Raw genomic sequence first — 18,568 nt, 5'->3', positions numbered from 1 at the left:
GCATCCATTTGCCTGCATCGAAAGTGTTGTTAAAATTAAGATTTCACAACCTGTCACATTAATGACTACAGGAACCAGAATGCACCACAACAGTCAGCCAATAGTATCGCAGGTTGTGTTGAGGAGTTGAATGCACGCGGTGTTTCTTCACTTCCTGGTTTAAAGATGGCGGATGAGAATGAGACAGCACCGAAGCCGGAGAAAGAAGAGGAAGTAGAAGAAGACCATGGACATTGCAGTGATTGCGAAAATGAAGAGCATCACTTTGATGATGGGTAAGGGTGCAAACTTATTTTTGTAGCATTATAGAAAATGTGTCATGCGCTTACGCTCGTTTTAAAGATACGATGCAACCTAAGGTAGGGCATACCAATTCAACTAATCCCTCCCACTTTCTTTTGAACGATTGGTGATAACGGTTTACTAATTACCTGCTTTTCGTTCTGATTGGATCTAAATAGGGTATTTTCCTGTTGTGGGCGGGGTTTCAACCCATTCCTCCTTTTGCTTTTATCGCGAGGCTTAGTTAACTACCTTCGGTCACTGCACAAGAAATTGAACCCATTATTATGATAAATTAAATACAGTTATGCGGTGAAGACCAACACAAATCAGATTGCAGTAAAATATTAAACTGGAACACCTGGCATTCGAATCGAGAACAGCGCCCAAATGTTAAATACCACGTCCTAACTCAAATGTGACACTAATAACGTTAGCTAACTAGCTAGGCAGCTATGACTTTTTACGACGTTGACTTGTTAGCTAGCTGACTCCCGAACTTGTGACAGTGTCTGTCAAAAACAATCAACATATTATTTACTCTGATGCATCGTCTGTTTTCCTTTTCAGCATAGCAACACCAGCATGATGGGTGCTAATGTATTTAGTGTATTTGGTTCATTCCTACCATGCGCTGCATGTTCTGTCCCCAGGAAATGTCACTTCTTATTTAGTGTAAAATGTGGATTCCAAAAGGCATTAAATATATGGTCAGGTGTACTTTACCATAACACATAAATATGGCTATTGAAAGGGAATGTTGTGCTTTTTTTTTAAAACATTATTTATCAACTTCCATGAAATATTAAGCCTGTAATATTTTAAATCTACATTATTTTATAGTCCTTGTTAAATTGTCTTATCAATAACGTTTTTTTTCATGGTTATTGTATTTATTATTTAAGATGTTCTTTGTCCCTGATAGTTTGTTGTAATTCTCCATTTACGAAAACAATCCCTTTCTAAAATGACACCACATTCAGGAAGTTGCATAATTTCTTTGGTGGGAAAACGGTGGTGCAGAGGTACAACAATATAAACACACATTTTTGTTATCTATTTTTCCATGTTTCATGTTGTTAGTCTGTTTGGCCCACTCATACATTTCTACCCTGTTAGGCTAAATTATAGAGAAAATGAACCACATTTCATATGTTTGATAGAGAAGTTAAAATCCTGTTCAAGTGATCACTATTATGCTACCTCATTCTTGCTCACTCACAGAGCTACCTAGTTAGGTTCCACCCCCCCCCAAAAAAAACATAAATAAGTGCCAGGGTTTGAGCTCTAAAGCGCCCTTATTTTGCCAGGAGAAAATGAAAGTCACTGCTCAACATTCCTTCTGTAAATTGCAGGGTTGGCCTAACCATATAGTGACATGTAGCTAGCTTGCTATTTGTTTAGCTGGGATGCAACCATTGTTAAAACTCTCTTGCTTGCATTGAAGCAATATTTGTTCTTTCAACAACAACCTATTTAAACTGGGTGTGGATTACAGCACTTCTATGGCTTGACAATGTCAGCGTGTATGCGAGCATCTGGAACCCTGCTAGGTAGATAAATAAGTTAGCTATCAAATCAAATATTCATGTTAACGTTAGTTAGCTAAATGAAACCAAAGGGTGAATGATTCTGGATGGTAGTTAGGCTCGACTGCTAGAATGGAAGCCTGTCGAATAAGCCATTGAATGCTTGGTCGTCTATTGTTCCCTCATACACACGTACACACAGACACGCATAGCCACACATACCCCCCCCTGGGGGTCATGTGATTCACCATCTGTCCTGGTGTTACAAATACAGGCCAGTCCCTAGCCTCACTCCCCTCTTGGACGCTAATGGGATTATTACCCTGTTCTTGTAAGTATACTGCTGTCTCCCTGTCTTGCCCAGGAAATGGGCCTCGGGGTGGGGGTGGGGGTCTCTTCTAGAGTCATTGATGATCAGGGGATGGAGGAATAACTCCAACCAATTTAAACTAGCTTAGGGATGAACTGTAAGTTATGTGTATTTGAGACAAAAGGTCACTTAGGTTGGCAACAATCTTTTAAAAAACGGTGTATTCTAGGATGGTAGTGAAGAGGACTGAAACAGTTGTGGCATTCTCCTGGCCTATGGAAAGTCTTCTAGTTACATGTTTTTTTGTTGTTGTCCTATGGTAGTGACAAGGTCCAGGGAGATGACAGCGGTGCCAAGAAGAAGAAAAACAAAAAGAAGAAGAAGAAGTCTGGGGCAAATAAAGAACCTGCAGAGGAGGATCCGCTAGGCAAGGTAGATGTATGTACATGTGTGTAGGCCACATGAGTGAGTGTGGGGGCAAATGTTTTTGCTTTGTGTTTGTCCCTCTGTTTGTTCCTTTTGCGAGAGTAGTGCTAGAAAGACTGACATTGACTTATTGTTCTGTAACTTTTGAAAACGGCCTCTACAAAACTGAATGGAGATTAGTGGGTGTGTTTGTCTGTGCAGATGTTGTTTTGCATTTGGCAATTTATTTCCTTTTCAACCCTACATTACTCTTTCTCTCTCTCTACACAGGTGAACTCGCTGCCTGCTGATAAGCTGCAGGAGATCCAAAAGGCAATTGAACTTTTCTCTGTAGGCCAGGGCCCTGCCAAAACCATGGAGGAGGCAAGCCGACGCAGCTACCAGTTCTGGGACACACAGCCCGTCCCCAAGCTAGGTATGACATTTGGCAGGGGTACAGAAATGTCTCCACAACCTCACTGTAGTGACTAGTACGGATTAACATGGGTAACCGGGATCCCGGGACTGTACCGGGCCCACTCTTCACATTTCCTGAAAAGCAAGAAATTACATAATTTTCCCCCAATGTCGCACTAATGCAATTCCACAAAATACACATGTGCAGTAGCAGATTGTCAAAAATAAAATAGCACAATATCCAAGCAGGTTGTTTCATGGAAGCCTTGAACCTAGCGTATTTACTTCACAAAGTCACCATAAATTCAAAGTTCATGCATACTTGACACTGCCGGACTGCAGACGAGACCGGAATGCAGTTTAGATTTCTTATCAGAACTGAACATTTTATTCTGGTCTGACCAAAGCTCGGTGAGCTGAAAACCTGAGCCCTGGTCCGACATCACAGAAATGAATCAGAATCATAAAACACAGGACGAGATGTTAAAACTGTCCATTGTGCCAATAGATGGTATGCACTCACATGAAATTTGCCGTGATGTTGACAGTGGCATGGGAGATTTATTTCTTAGACTGGGTTAAGATGTCAGTTTTGGGACACATCCTCAGTAGTGTGCCTTCGAATCAGTGGGTGTTTTGGCCTTTAATCACTAAACACCCTCATCAAAGGTGACCAGCTAAATGGTGATCAAGCCTTAGCTTGTATCCCATGCCCCATTAAGATTTCCCACGGGACTATGCAAGGCAGGGTCGTCCTCTTCCCTGAGCCAGCCCAACAGCTGACCGCATACCTCATATGCCCTCAAGTTTATGCCAGCAGCATACCACCCTGCATACCACTGCTGGCTTGCTTCTGAAGCTAAGCAGGGTTGGTCCTGGTCAGTTCCTGGATGGGAGACCAGATGCTGCTGGAAGTGGTGTTGGAGGGCCAGTAGGAGGCACTCTTTCCTCTGGTCTAAAAAAAAAAAATATCCCAATGCCCCAGGGCAGTGATTGGGGACACTGCCCTGTGTAGGGTGCCGTCTTTCGGATGGGACGTTAAATGGGTGTCCTGACTCTCTGAGGTCATTAAAGATCCCATGGCACTTATTGTAAGAGTAGGGGTGTTAACCCCGGTGTCCTGGCTAAATTCCCAATCTGGCCCTCAAACCATCATGGTCACCTAATAATCCCCAGTTTACAATTGGCTCATTAATCCCCCTCCTCTCCCCTGTAACTATTCCCCAGGTCGTTGCTGCAAATGAGAACATGTTCTCAGTCAACTTACCTGGTAAAATAACGGATAAATAAAAAAATAAAAAGTTGGAGGGATCTGAATTGGGTTCTCAGGTGGGGGTGGGGGGGTCATGAAGTTATAGCCCAGCAAGGGTCCTTCCGTTTGATCCAGATCCACTGGCTGCCTCTTTCAGCTGCTTGAGAAACTGCTCTGACGGTCTGCCGCAGAGCCTGTCCATGGATTCCAAGTTCTTTCAGCAACCTGATGGTGGAAGAAGCCACAAATCCTCTGCATCCCACTTCAACTGGCGAGACTTTTGCATTCCAGCCATGCTGAGTTGCGTCTGCTGCCAACTCTGTAACGCAGTTTCTTGCACTCGAAGGGCCTCTTCAACAGAGTTTTCCCACGGGACTGTGAGCTCTATGATGTACACTGCCTTTTGTGAAGGGGACCAGAGTACCATGTCTGGCCTAAGGTTGGTAGAAGCAATCTCAGGTGGAAAAATGAGTTGCTGGCCAATATCGACAAGCATCTTCCAGTCCCGGGCCATGGCTAGGTGTCCAGTTTCTGGCTTCGTAGGAGGATGCTTGGGCCTTTTCTGTCTGTCCCGGATTAATATTGTTGTTTTGACGGGATTGCTTGTTTTTGGAGGTAATGAATTGGTTGCACTCCTCTTGGTCTCAAGTGCTGCAGCCAGGCTCTTGGGGACATGATTGTGCCTCCAGGTGTAGCGACCTTGTGAGAGGCTGGTCTTGCAACCTGTCATTATATGCCTGAGAGTCGCTGGAGCTGGGCAGAGAGGGCAGGTCAGGTCCTCGTCATACCATTGATGTAGTTTTTTTGGTTATGGAAGCACATCATAAACAGCTCTTATGATGTTGTTGCCTTATGGAACGTTGGTTTGCTTGCTGCCAGGCCAAAGCCTCCTCTTTCATGCTGGATATTCCCCACAATGTCTTGGTGTCTCAGGGCTGATTTTGCTTGCTGCACAGCCTTGGATGATGTCCATTTCCATCCAGTTTGTAGGGGAGGTGCAGCCTTGCTAATGGTCTGGTCTTTGGAGTCCTTCAATGTCATCTGAAGTCTTACTTTAGAGCACTTGTACTCCTCTGTTAGACTTGTAAGAGGTAGTTCAAGGACCCCTTTGCCATAGAGGCTGATGTTACTCAGGCATCGTGGGACACCCAGCCATTTCATCACGTATGAGGTAATGGTTCGCTCCATCTTCTCCACTGTTGTTATTGGGACCTCATAGTTCAAATCAAATTTATTTATATAGCCCTTAGTACATCAGCTGATATCTCAAAGTGCTGTACAGAAACCCAGCCTAAAACCCCAAACAGCAAGCAATGCAGGTGTAGAAGCACTAGTTCGCTCCAAATGAACCTGGGGAGGGGGGATTTCTAGAAAACAGTAGCGGAGGTGGGCGGAAGCAGAGTAAAAAGAGACCAGGAAACAGCCATCGGGCCTAGAAAAAGTGCAGAGCGAGAACAAACCATGCGCTGAATTAGTTGAGGAACATAATAACTCTATTAATGGAGGGCCTGTTTCGCAATTCAAAATAATGTCATTGGCGATCAAAGTCCCATAACACTCGCCCTTGTTAGATAACCTATGTCCTTGACAATTTTGTCTCTCATCCCATCTGGTCGTGCCTGTCTTGACTGCATCAATTTGATTTCAATGTTAGCCAGCTCATTTTTAGCTAGCTACAGTGCATTTGGAAAGTATTCAAACCTCTTGGCTTTTTCCACATGTTGTTATGTTACAGGCTTATTTTAAAATGGATTAAATTGTTTTTTTTTTCCCTCATCAATCTACATACAATTATCCATAACGACAAAGCAAAAACAGTTTTTTAGAAATGTAAATATCACATTTATGTAAGTATTCAGACGCTTTACTTAGTACTTTGTTGATGCACCTTTGGCAGCGTTTACAGCCTCCAGGCTTCTTGGGTATGACACTACAATCTTGGCACATTCTTCTCTGCAGATCCTCCCAAGCTCAGTAATTTTTGCAATTTGTTCCAGTCATTGGCAGCAGAGAACTGGAAGGAAAGGCGGCCAAAGGAGGTGTTGGCTTTGGGGATGATCAGTGAAATATACCTGCTGGAGCGTGTGCTACGGGTGGGTGTTGCTATGGTGACCAGTGAGCTGAGATAAGGCGGGGCTTTACCTAGCAAAGACTTATAGATGACCTGGAGCCAGTGTGTTTGGCGACGAATATGTAGCGAGGGCCAGCCAACGAGAGCATACTGGTCGCAGTGGTGGGTAGTATATGGAGCTTTGGTGACAAAATGGACGGCACTGTGATAGACTGCATCCAATTTGCTGAATACTGTGTTGGAGGCTATTTTGTAAATTACATCGCAAAGTCAAGGATCGGTAGGATAGTCAGTTTTATGAGGGTATGTTTGGCAGCATGAGCGAAGGAGGCTTTTAGATTTAATTTTGGATTGTAGATGCTTGATGTGAGTCTGGAAGGAGAGTTTACAGTTTAACCAGACACCAAGGTATTTGTAGTTGTCATCATATTCTAAGTCAGAACCGTCCAGAGTAGTGATGCTAGTCGGGCGGCCGGGTACGGGCAGCAATCAGTTGAGGAGCATGCATTTAGTTTTACTTGCATTTAAGAGCAGTTGGAGGCCATGAAGAAGAGTTGTATGGCATTGAAGCTCGTCTGGAGGTTAGTTAAAGCAGTGTCCAAAGAAGGGCCAGAAGTATACCGAATGGTGTCGTCTGCGTAGAGGTGGATCAGAGAATCACCAGCAGCAAGAGCAACATCATTGGTGTATACAGAGAAGAGAGTTTGCCCGAGATTTGAACCCTGTGGCACCCCCGTAGACTGCCAGAAGTCTAGACAACAGGCCCTCTGATTTAACACACTGAACTCTGTCTGAGAAGTAATTGGTGAACCAGGTGAGGTCGTCATTTGAGAGACCATGGCTATTGAGTCTGCCGATAAGAATGCGGTGTTTGACAGAGTCAAAAGCCTTGGCCAGGTCAATGAAGACTGCTGCACAGTACTGTATTTTATCAATGGCAGTTATGATATCGTTTAGAACCTTGAGCGTGGTTGAGGTGCACCCATGACCAGCTTGGAAACCAGATTCCATGGTGGAGAAGTTACGGTAGGGTTTGAAATGGTCTGTGATTCCATTTAAGAATGATGGAGGCCACTGTGTTCTTGGGGACCTTTAATGCTGCAGACATATTTCGGTACCCTTCCCCAGATCTGTGCCTCGACATAATCCTGTCTCAGAGCTCTACAAACAATTCCTTCTAACTCATGGCTTGGTTTTTGCTCTGAAGTGCACTGACAACTGTGGGACCTTATATAGACAGGTGTGTGCCTTTCCAAATTGTGTCCAATCAATTGAATTTACCACAGGTGGACTCCAAATGATGGATGCTTATGGTAGAGAAATTAACATTAATTTCTCTGGCAACAGCTCTGGTGGACATTCCTGCGGTCAGCATGCCAATTGCACACTCCCTAAAAACTTGAGACATCTGTGGCGTTGTGTAACAAAACTGCACATTTTAGTGGCCTTTTATTGTCCCCAGCACAAGGTGCACCTTTGTTTAATGATCATGCTGTTTAATCAGCTTCTTGATATGCCACACCTGTCAGGTGGATGGATTATCTTGACAAAGGAGAAATGCTCACTAACAGAGATGTAAACATATTTGTGCATAACATTTGAGAGAGAGAAGCTTTTTGTGCATATGAAACAATTCTGAGATCTTTTTTATTTCCGCTCATGAAACATTTGACCTAGACTTTGCATGTTGTTTATATTTTTGTTCAGTGTAGATTAATTATATTTAGACAGGCTTTTCATTGTTAAAATAGGCCAAGGATTTTATTTGTGTCTTCTAAAAAGCGGTAGTGACCTGAAGAGATTTGATATGAGTAGTCCACTTGGGCACACTGTTTTTGGACTAAACCTCCTATAATGGCTCCCGAGTGGCGCAGCGTTCTAAGGCATTACATCTCAGTGCTAGAGGCGTCACTACAGACCCTGGTTCAATCCCATGGTAGGGTTTGGCCGGGGTAGGCCGTCATTGTAAAATAAGAATTTGACTTGCCTAGTTAAAGGTTAAATAAGATGTATGCTTTGTATCTTTACATTGATTATGCAGATTGCTAATATCCTCTTACATTGCGTTTTGTTGTTTACCTTAGGGGAGATGGTGACATCACATGGTTCCATCGAGCCTGACAAAGACAACATCCGGGAGGAGCCCTACAGCCTTCCTCCAGGCTTCACGTGGGATGCCTTGGACCTGGGCAATGCCGCTGTGGTGAGCAGGCTCCTCTACAACCCCTCCACCCCAGAGTGTCCCAAAACAATATAGTGATAGCAATCAAAATACTTCACTTGTGGTTATTCCAACAGCTGACCCCACTTTACCCTACTCAATTTAACCCTAGACCTTTTTTCCCATGGCTCAGTCTGTTACTCTTCCTCCTCTTAGCTGAAGGAGCTGTACACTCTGCTCAATGAGAACTACGTGGAGGATGATGACAACATGTTCCGCTTCGACTACTCCCCAGAGTTTCTGCTCTGGTAACCCTTTATTACTTAGCTACGTCACCTTTGTTACATAAATGAGACTAGCTGAGTAACAATCTCTTTCAATAGACAGCTATTTTATGTTGTTTTATCTTTTAAAGGCAGGTTTTTTTTTTCTGACCAGGAAAACCTGGCCCTCAGGTTCTTTCATAGTTGGGAACTGACCTGTAATTGTAATGTCTCTCTACCTCAGGGCTCTGCGCCCCCCCGGCTGGCTGCCCCAGTGGCACTGTGGGGTGAGGGTGAACTCCAACCAGAAGCTGGTGGGCTTCATCAGTGCCATCCCTGCCAACATCCGCATCTATGACCAGTCAGTGAATATGCATCATGCTCCCATACACTGTAGTATTTTAATATAGCTAACAATAGGGATGTAATATTCATTTGCTCCTTGACTATATCATTTCTTGTGTTCATTTGCTGTAAGAAGGCAGACATTAAGAGGCCTTAGTCACTTTAGGCTGTTTTTGACATTTAGAGATAAGAAGATGGTGGAGATCAACTTCCTGTGCGTCCACAAGAAGCTGCGCTCCAAGCGGGTAGCGCCAGTCCTGATCCGAGAGATTACCAGACGGGTCAACCTGAAGGGCATCTTCCAGGCTGTCTACACCGCTGGTGTGGTACTGCCCAAACCTGTGGGCACCTGCAGGTGGGTCACTGAGAGACACACCAACCACACCAGACAGATACCCATCCAACCAAATTCATATGCTCTTAAACACAAAAACAAAGTGATTATAAAATCTGTTATCTGTATAGGTACTGGCATCGCTCTCTGAACCCACGCAAGCTGATCGAGGTGAAGTTCTCTCACCTGAGCCGGAACATGACTATGCAACGCACCATGAAGCTGTACCGTCTGAATGAGGTGAGTCCGTGAGCAAAGCGCCATTAGGAGGCTATCCTCTGCACAACGCCCGACCGCTCAGCCATCACCTGATGCCTCTATTTGAAATGTCTATTGTGTTGACATAAAACTCTCCATTGAAAATGATTGCCATGACCTTCCATCTCCTTCTCTCCAGTCCCCAAAGACGTCTGGCTTGCGGCCGATGACCAGGAAGGATGTCCCGGCCGTGCATCGCCTGCTCCTGGAGTACCTGAGCCAGTTCCACCTGGCCCCTGTCATGAGCCCCGAGGAGGTGGAGCACTGGCTGCTGCCCCAGGAGAGCATCATCGACACCTACCTGGTCGTAGTCAGTACCATTGATAAAGCGTACACTACCGTAGACACCCATAACATTACAACACCTTACACGCTTAGTATATATGGTATACACTAAGTAGACCATTACACACGACCATATATGGACAGCTACCCAGATACCCTCTACTCTTCTACCTCTTGACAACATTGTTCACATTATGTCAGTGCTCTGGAAATGCATTTCACACACATCTAAAATTGAGTGAATGTAAAGTTGGAGGACGTGTGTCTTCTCCCTGTGGCAGACCTCTGGGGGCAAGGTGACGGACTTCCTGAGCTTCTACACGCTCCCCTCTACTATCATGAACCATCCAGTGCACCGCAGCCTCAAGGCAGCCTACTCCTTCTACAACGTGCACACCACCACCACCCTGCTGGACCTGATGTCTGACGCACTCATTCTGGCCAAGTCGGTGAGTTGGTCCTCTTCAGGTGGCTGGGGGTCGGCGGTCAAATGGGAGTTGGATTTGGGTACCAGGTCAAATATTTACTGTGTAAACTGAGTATACCAAACATTAGGAATCCTCCTAATATTGAGTTGCACCCACACTTATTTGCTCTCAGAACAGCCTCAATTTGTCGGGCTATGGTCTGTACAATGTGTCAAGTGTTCCACAGGGATGCTGTCCCATGTTGACTCCAATACTTCCCACAGTTGTGTCAAGTTGGCTTGATGTCCTTTGAGTGGTGGACCGTGCTTGATACACACAGGAAAATGTTGTGTGAAAAATCCAGCAGCATTGCAGTTCTTGACACAAACTGCTGTGCCTGTTACGTACTACCAAACCTGTTCAAAGGCGCTTAAATATTTTGTCTTGCCCATTCACATTCTGAATGGCACACATATCTTAGTTGTCTCCTCCCATTGATCTACACTGATTTGAAGTGGATTTAACAAGGGACATCAATAAGGGATAATAGCTTTCACCTGGTCAGTCTGTAATGGAAAGAGCAGGTGTTCTTAATTTTTTGTATACTCAGATAACAATGAATTATACACAACTCAATCCCTCTCCCCCATCTCTCTGTATCCCCCTCTTTCATCCCTATCGTCAATATCCAGAAAGGGTTTGACGTTTTCAATGCACTGGACCTGATGGAGAATAAGACTTTCCTTGAGAAGCTCAAGTTTGGCATCGGAGATGGGAATCTACAGTATTATCTGTACAATTGGAAGTGTCCTAGCATGGGATCAGAGAAGGTGCGTCATGGTTCATATTTACTGATAGTTCAGTCAGTTCCTAGAGAGATGACTATTTTTCACATTGATATAAATTATCCATGGTAATATGATGATATTGAAACAGTGTTTTTTGTTCCCTAGACTGTACTGTAAACCAAGGGGTATTTAGATCATGCCTATGGAGATATCCACCACTAAGAGCTAAATAGTTATTTTTTCTAGTACAAAAGGAGGAAGTGTAATGAGAGAGGAGGGAACCATTGACTTGATTCCTTCCTTTTTCTGTGGTTCACAGGTTGGCTTAGTACTACAGTGACATCCAACCCCTCCCACCCCCACTGAGCGTCACAGTTAGGCCAGGAGACCACAAAACGCACTGACCACCTGACAGATGGACCGATGGACTTCCTGCTTCAGGAAAGAGAACCCACTGCCCATTTTTACTTCTTGACCTTTGAACTTTGACCTGCACTACCGCTGCCAGGCAGGGAGTCGGGGGAGTTGGTCCTTCTCCATGCTCTCTCTCTCTCCCTCCCATAACATGGACCTTAAGCCATTTTAGTTACCATCCCAACTGAAGTCTGTCATGATTGTACTAGATATCTTATACACACACTGCACAATTCGCCAAATAACACACATGTGTAACTACACAACATACATGTACAGTAAGACAGACATGACAGGAAAATTATACTAACACATACTGACCCAGGGGTAGGCAACTCCAGTCCTTCGGGCCTGATTGGTGTCACATTTTTTCTTCATCCCTAGCAAACACAGCTGATTGAATCAAATTGCATTCTAAACTGAAAATCGTGATTATTGGAGTCCGGTGTGTTAGCTGTGGCTGGGGCAAAACTGGGACACCAAGCAGGCCCTCGACTGGAATTGCCCACCCCTGCACTAGACGCTAACATTTTATATTCCTTCATGTGTGCAATGCGCTTTTTCAAAAGAAATCTCTCATCATCCCAGAAGTACAGTGTTAGAGAGAAAAAAATCAAAACAATCAAAAACATTTAAAAAGGAAGAAGAACAAAAAAAAAAAAAGATAAGGTCATTAATATCCAACGTGGACACAAGACAAGGGCTTCTGTCAATGTTTTTCTTCTTTTGCTATTGTGCTATAGCGTTCTAGACTTGACTCTGTACACAGCTGACCGAGGGGTAAATGAGGGGTTTTGTCCTTCATCTTTTTCTTTTATATATATATATATATTTTTTTTTTGTCCCATCTTTACTAACTGTCATGACCCATTCAGAAGCCCTGTTCAGAAGAAAATACAACAATGACCGTATAAATGGAACAGCTTTCAACAAGAACTTAACAAAGTGGAGTAGTTCGGACTGTTATTTTTAAAGTTCTTTTTTTGAAAGCTGCGGCCGGGAGAGCAGTTATTTGGAGTAGGGAAATGGTTGGGTGGGGGCTGCTGAGACGGGGCACGGAAGGGACTGGATACTGTTTGTGGGTAGAACACCTCTGAAATTGAGAATTAAAACTGTCAAGGATTTGGGGACCTGGGCCGGGGAGGGGGCTGGGTAACACCCCAAGTAAACCTATTTGTTTTTATGTAGAGTGTTGGATGGGATGCAAACCGAAATGAATAACTGGTCTCATGGTTTTATGATGCAGGAAAACAAATGTGAAGATGCAGGGGGATTTTTGTGCAAAATAAAATATAGAAGTTGCTGTGAGGTTTTGTAATGGTTGCTCTCAGGTGATTTCTATCCTTTCATTTATCATGAAGATATTCACTGAGTTACTTCTGCCTTACCCATCACCCCTTTGACTTAAGAGGTGTAACTCCAAAATCAGGCAAAATAATTCATTTGGATTCTGTGCTGCCCTGTTCTAAGCCAATTGTAATTTTCTACTTTGTGGCATCTGACCACATGACTGAACAGTGGTCCAGGTGCAACAAAACTAGGGCCTGCAGGACCTGCCGTGTTGATAGTGGTGTTAAGAAGGCAGAACAACACTTTAATATGGACAGCCTTCTCCCCATCTTAGCTACTGTTGTATCAATATGTTTTGACCATGACAGTTTACAATCCAGGGTTACTCCAAGCCTTTGATGACCAATGAGGAGCAACAGGGAGGTGAAGGCACCCAGCAGCTTCTACACCAGGGGTATTCAACTCTTCCCCTACGAGGTTCGGTTTTCTGTTCAACCTGGGGCGGAGACTTTGAAGCAACACAAACCTAGGCACAGACACATGCATATACATACACATAGATTTAGTACTGTAGATATGTGGTAGTGGTGGAGTAGGGGCCTGAGGGCACAAGGTGTGTTGTGAATGTATTGTAATATTTAAAAATTGTATGAACTGTCTTAATTTTGCTGGACCCCAGGAAGAGTAGCTGCTGCCTTGGCAGCAGCTAATGGGTATCCATAATACGTACAAATAATTTAGTGCACCACAGGTCTAAATCAGTCCCTGATTAGAGGGCAACAATTAAAAAATGCAGTGGAACTGGCTTCGAAGTCGAGTTCGAGGGTTCGACACCTCTGAGTGTAGTGTCCTGTGGTAAGGAAATATTTTTGTCTTTAAACCTCTTCAGCTCTTGAGCATACTATTGTTTTCCAAGGACGTTCTTGCAGAGAGTGTTGGCAGCATCAGTTGCTCTTCACTTCACAGGATTGGTCTCACTGATTCATGGAGGGTACGTGGATCTGGGTGGGTCACACTCCCTTAGATTAAGGATTTACGATCGGTTGATCACTATCTATAATAGCTTATGCTTTGACTATTACAGAAAACCATTTGGCCAAAGCCATACATTTCAAATAAATATATGTCTCTGAGTTTGCAATAAAAGGCTGACTGTTCAATCTTGTTCTTTTACGTTTTTTCCAGTGGCGGGGGGGGGGGCTCTTCAAGGTTGTGGCTGTATCCTCCAGATGACTGTCTGAAACAACCCACAGGGAGAGGGCTGTCTTCCACTGGCAGATTTGTCCTGCCTCTGCTGAAAAGAGCATATGCAAAATGATGCATTTTTACTAATAGTGTTGTGGGAGTCTAAACCTTTTGTATAGCAAGCACATTTTCTAAATTAGTATTCTGTTCATTTGGAAATGAGTAAACTGTGCACTTCAAGAATAATGATTTGTCAATACTCATGTCAGAGATTGAAGTACAATGGCACCACAGATCTAGAATGAGATTCAATATTTATGATTGGCACAAAGTACTAAAACATCCAATGAATGAATGCAATAAATATACTGAACAAAAATCTCTCCCTCTTCAAAGGGGGGGACACTCTTGACCCAAACTGCTACAGACCTATATCTATCCTATCCTGCCTTTCTAAGGTCTTCGAAAGCCAAGTCAACAAACAGATTACCGACCATTTTGAATCTCACCATACCTTCTCTGCTATGCAATCTGGTTTCAGAGCTGGTCATGGGTGCACCTCAGCCATGCTCAAGGTTCTAAACGACATCATAACCGCCATCGATAAGAAACATTACTGTGCAGCCGTATTCATTGATCTGGCCAAGGCTTTCAACTCTGGCAATCACCACATCCTCATCGGCAGACTCGACAGCCTTGGTTTCTCAAATGATTGCCTCGCCTGGTTCACCAACTACTTCTCTGATAGAGTTCAGTGTGTCAAATCGGAGGGTCTGCTGTCCGGACCTCTGGCAGTCTCTATGGGTGTGCCACAGGGTTCAATTCTTGGACCGACTCTCTTCTCTGTATACATCAATGATGTCGCTCTTGCTGCTGGTGAGTCTCTGATCCACCTCTACGCAGATGACACCATTCTGTATACTTCTGGCCCTTCTTTGGACACTGTGTTAACAACCCTCCAGGCAAGCTTCAATACCATACAACTCTCCTTCCGTGGCCTCCAATTGCTCTTAAATACAAGTAAAACTAAATGCATGCTCTTCAACCGATCACTGCCTGCACCTGCCCGCCTGTCCAACATCACTACTCTGGATGGCTCTGACTTAGAATACGTGGACAACTACAAACACCTAGGTGTCTGGTTAGACTGTAAACTCTCCTTCCAGACCCACATCAAACATCTCCAATCCAAAGTTAAATCTAGAATTGGCTTCCTATTTCGCAACAAAGCATCCTTCACTCATGCTGCCAAACATACCCTTGTAAAACTGACCATCCTACCAATCCTCGACTTCAGTGATGTCATTTAAAAATTACAAGAAATTGGATGCAGTCTATCACAGTGCAATCCCTTTCGTCACCAAAGCCCCATATACTACCCACCGTTGCGACCTGTACGCTCTCGTTGGCTGGCCCTCGCTTCATACTCGTCGCCAAACCCACTGGCTCCATGTCATCTACAAGATCCTCCCCCTTATCTCAGCTCGCTGGTCACCATAGCATCGCCCACCTGTAGCACGTGCTCCAGCAGGTATATCTCTCTGGTCACCCCCAAAACCAATTCTTTCTTTGGCCGCCTCTCCTTCCAGATCTCTGCTGCCAATGACTGGAACAAACTACAAAAATCTCTGAAACTGGAAACACTTATCTCCCTCACTAGCTTTAAGCACCAACTGTCAGAGAAGCTCACAGATTACTGCACCTGTACATAGCCCACCTATAATTTAGCCCAAACAACTACCTCTTTCCCTACTGTATTTATTTTATTTATTTTGCTCCTTTGCACCCCATTATTTTTATTTCTACTTTGCACATTCTTCCACTGCAAATCTACCATTCCAGTGTTTTACTTGCTATATTGTATTTACTTTGCCACCATGGCCTTTTTTTGCCTTTACCTCCCTTATCTCACCTCATTTGCTCACATCGTACATAGCCTTGTTTTTACTGTATTGTAAATGAGGACTTGTTCTCAACTTGCCTACCTGGTTAAATAAAGGTGAAATAAAAAAAATCTAATATTTTACTGAGTTACAGTTCATATAAGGAAATCAGTCCATTGAACAAACATGCTCAATGGGTGGCATGACTGAGTATGCAGGCTTCCAGAAATTGTGTACAGGTCCTTGCTACATGGGGCTGTGCATTGTCATGCTGAAACATGAGGTGATGGTGGCGGATGAATGGCACAAAAATTTTATTTTACCAGGTAAGCCAGTTGAGAACAAGTTCTCATTTACAACTGCGACCTGGCCGAGATAAGGCAAAGCAGTGCGACACAAACAACAACACAGAGTTACACATGGAATAAACAAACGTACAGTCAATAACACAATAGAAAAGTCTATATACAGTGTGTGAAAATTAAGTAAGATTAGGGAGGTAAGGCAATAAATAGGCCATAGTGGCAAAATAATAATTACAATTTAGCAATTAAACACTGGGGTGATAGATGAGCAGAAGATGAATGTGCAAGTAGAGATAATGGGGTGCAAAGGAGCAAAAAAATAAATAACAATATGGGGATGAGGAAGTTGGGTGGGCTATTTGCAGATGGGCTATGTACATGTGCAATGATATGTAAGCTGCTCTGACAGCTGATGCTTAAAGTTAGTGAGGGAGATATGAGTCTCCAGCTTCAGTGATTTTTGCAATTGGTTCCAGTCATTGGCAGCAGAGAACTGGAAGGAAAGGCAGCCAAAGTAGGAATTGGCTTTGGGGGTGACCAGTGAAATATACCTGTTGGAGTGCGTGCTACGGGTGGGTGCTGCTATGGTGACCAGTGAGCTGAGATAAGGCGGGGCTTTACCTAGCAAAGACTTATAGATGACCTGGAACCAGTGGGTTTGGCGATGAATATGAAGCGAGGGCCAGTCAACGAGAGCATACAGGTCACAATGGTGGGTAGTATATGGGCCTTTGGTGACAAAATGGATGGCACTGTGATAGAGTGCATCCTATTTGCTGAGTACAGTGTTGGAGGCTGTTTTGTAAATGACATCGGCAAAGTCAAGGATCGGTAGGATGGTCAGTTTTACGAGTGTATGTTTGGCAGCATGAGTAAAGGATTCTTTGTTGTGAAATAGGAAGCTGATTCTAGATTTAATTTTGGATTGGAGATGCTTGATGTGAGTCTGGAAGGAGAGTTTAGTCTAACCAGACACATAGAAAATGTGGACAACTACAAATGCCTAAGTCAGAACTGTCCAGAGTAGTGATGCTGGACGGCGGGCAGGTGCGAGCAGAGATCGGTTGAAGAGCATGCATTTAGTTTTACTTGCATTTAAGAGCAGTTGGAGTCCACAGAAGGAGAGTTGTATGTCATTGAAGCTCGTCTGGAGGTTTGTTAACACAGTGTCCAAAGAAGGGCCAGAAGTATACCGAATGGTGTCGTCTGCGTAGAGGTGGATCAGAGAATCCCCAGCAGCAAGAGCGACATCATTGATGTATACAGAGGAAATAGTCTCCCCGAGAATTGAACCCTGTGCCACCCCATAGAGCCTGTCAGAGGTCTGGACAACACGCCCTCCGATTTGACACACTGAACTCTGAGAAGTAGTTGGTTAACCAGGCGAGGCAGTCATTTGAGAAACCAAGGCTGTTGAGTCTGCCGATAAGACTGTGGTGATTGACAGAGTTGAAAGCCTTGGCCAGATCGATGAATACGGCTGCACAGTATTGTCTTATCGATGGCGGTTATGATATCGTTTAGGACCATGAGCGTTGCTGAGGTGCACCCATGACCAGCTCGGAAACCAGATTGCATAGCGGAGAAGGTACGGTGGGATTCGAAATGAACGGTGATCTGTTTTGTTAACTTGGCTTTAGAAAGGCAGGGTAGGATAGATCCAGGTCTGTAACAATGGGTCTCAGGATATCGTCACGGCATCTCTGCATTCAAATTGACATTGATAAAATGCAATTGTTTTCGTTATCCATAGGTTATGCCTGCCCATACCATAACCCCACTGCCACCACGTTGAAATCCGCAAACCGCTTGCCCACACAACGACATGCACGTGGTCTGTGGTTTGACTCAGTTGGCCTTACTGCCAGGTTCTCTAAAATGACATTGGAGGCAGTTTAGGATAGGGAAATTAACATTCAAGCCTCTGCCTTTTATTGTCCCCCAGCACAAGGTGCACCTGTGTAATGATCATGATGTTTAATCCGCTTCTTGATATGCCACACCTGTCAAGTGGATGGATTATCTTGGCAAAGGAAAATACTAACAGAGCACAACATTTGAGAGAAATAAGCATTTTGTGCATATGGAAAATTATTTCAGGTCATGGGACTTTACATGTTGCGTTCATATTTTTGTTCAGTGTATTTTGTCAGCTCTTTCAACCCTGTCAGGGGGCTGGTCAGAGCTATTACATTTTTATATTTATCCATTAAAAGCAAAGGGGTCGAGTCTCTGGGGAAACAATTATCTTTATGACATTTCCTCTCTGCGGTGTGTAGGCAAATGTTATGTGTAATAGGCACCATTACTGCTGAATAATTACAGTCAAATCTCTGTACACTGACTGGCCTCACACCGTTCTCTTTTTTGACGCTTGCGGTCTC

The 18,568-nt window shown here is 44.0% G+C and overlaps 1 protein-coding gene across 4 annotated transcripts; it reads left to right on the top strand.

The window, feature by feature from the left end:
* The first annotated feature begins 119 nt into the window (after window positions 1-119).
* LOC112258610 (glycylpeptide N-tetradecanoyltransferase 1) lies at window positions 120-12,829 on the top strand. 4 transcript variants are annotated; one of them, XM_024433104.2, is made up of 12 exons: window positions 120-275; window positions 2,445-2,553; window positions 2,818-2,962; window positions 8,351-8,469; window positions 8,644-8,735; window positions 8,935-9,051; window positions 9,220-9,390; window positions 9,501-9,609; window positions 9,767-9,937; window positions 10,194-10,361; window positions 11,012-11,149; window positions 11,427-12,829. In XM_024433104.2, exons 1-12 carry the CDS (start codon window positions 166-168, stop codon window positions 11,445-11,447), a joined length of 1,470 nt encoding a protein of 489 aa, XP_024288872.1. In that variant the 5' UTR covers window positions 120-165; the 3' UTR covers window positions 11,448-12,829. The 4 variants fall into 4 exon arrangements, with proteins under 4 accessions (XP_024288872.1, XP_024288870.1, XP_024288869.1 ...); XM_024433102.2 differs by having other exon boundaries at window positions 2,445-2,559; XM_024433101.2 differs by having other exon boundaries at window positions 134-275; window positions 2,442-2,559.
* Window positions 12,830-18,568: the final 5,739 nt, after the last annotated feature.

Source organism: Oncorhynchus tshawytscha, linkage group LG09, assembly GCF_018296145.1.
Source record: "Oncorhynchus tshawytscha isolate Ot180627B linkage group LG09, Otsh_v2.0, whole genome shotgun sequence".
Classification (NCBI taxonomy): Eukaryota; Metazoa; Chordata; class Actinopteri; order Salmoniformes; family Salmonidae; genus Oncorhynchus; species Oncorhynchus tshawytscha.
The sequence above is the reverse complement of the archived record's forward strand: the minus strand, read 5'-3'. Positions and strand labels throughout refer to the sequence as shown.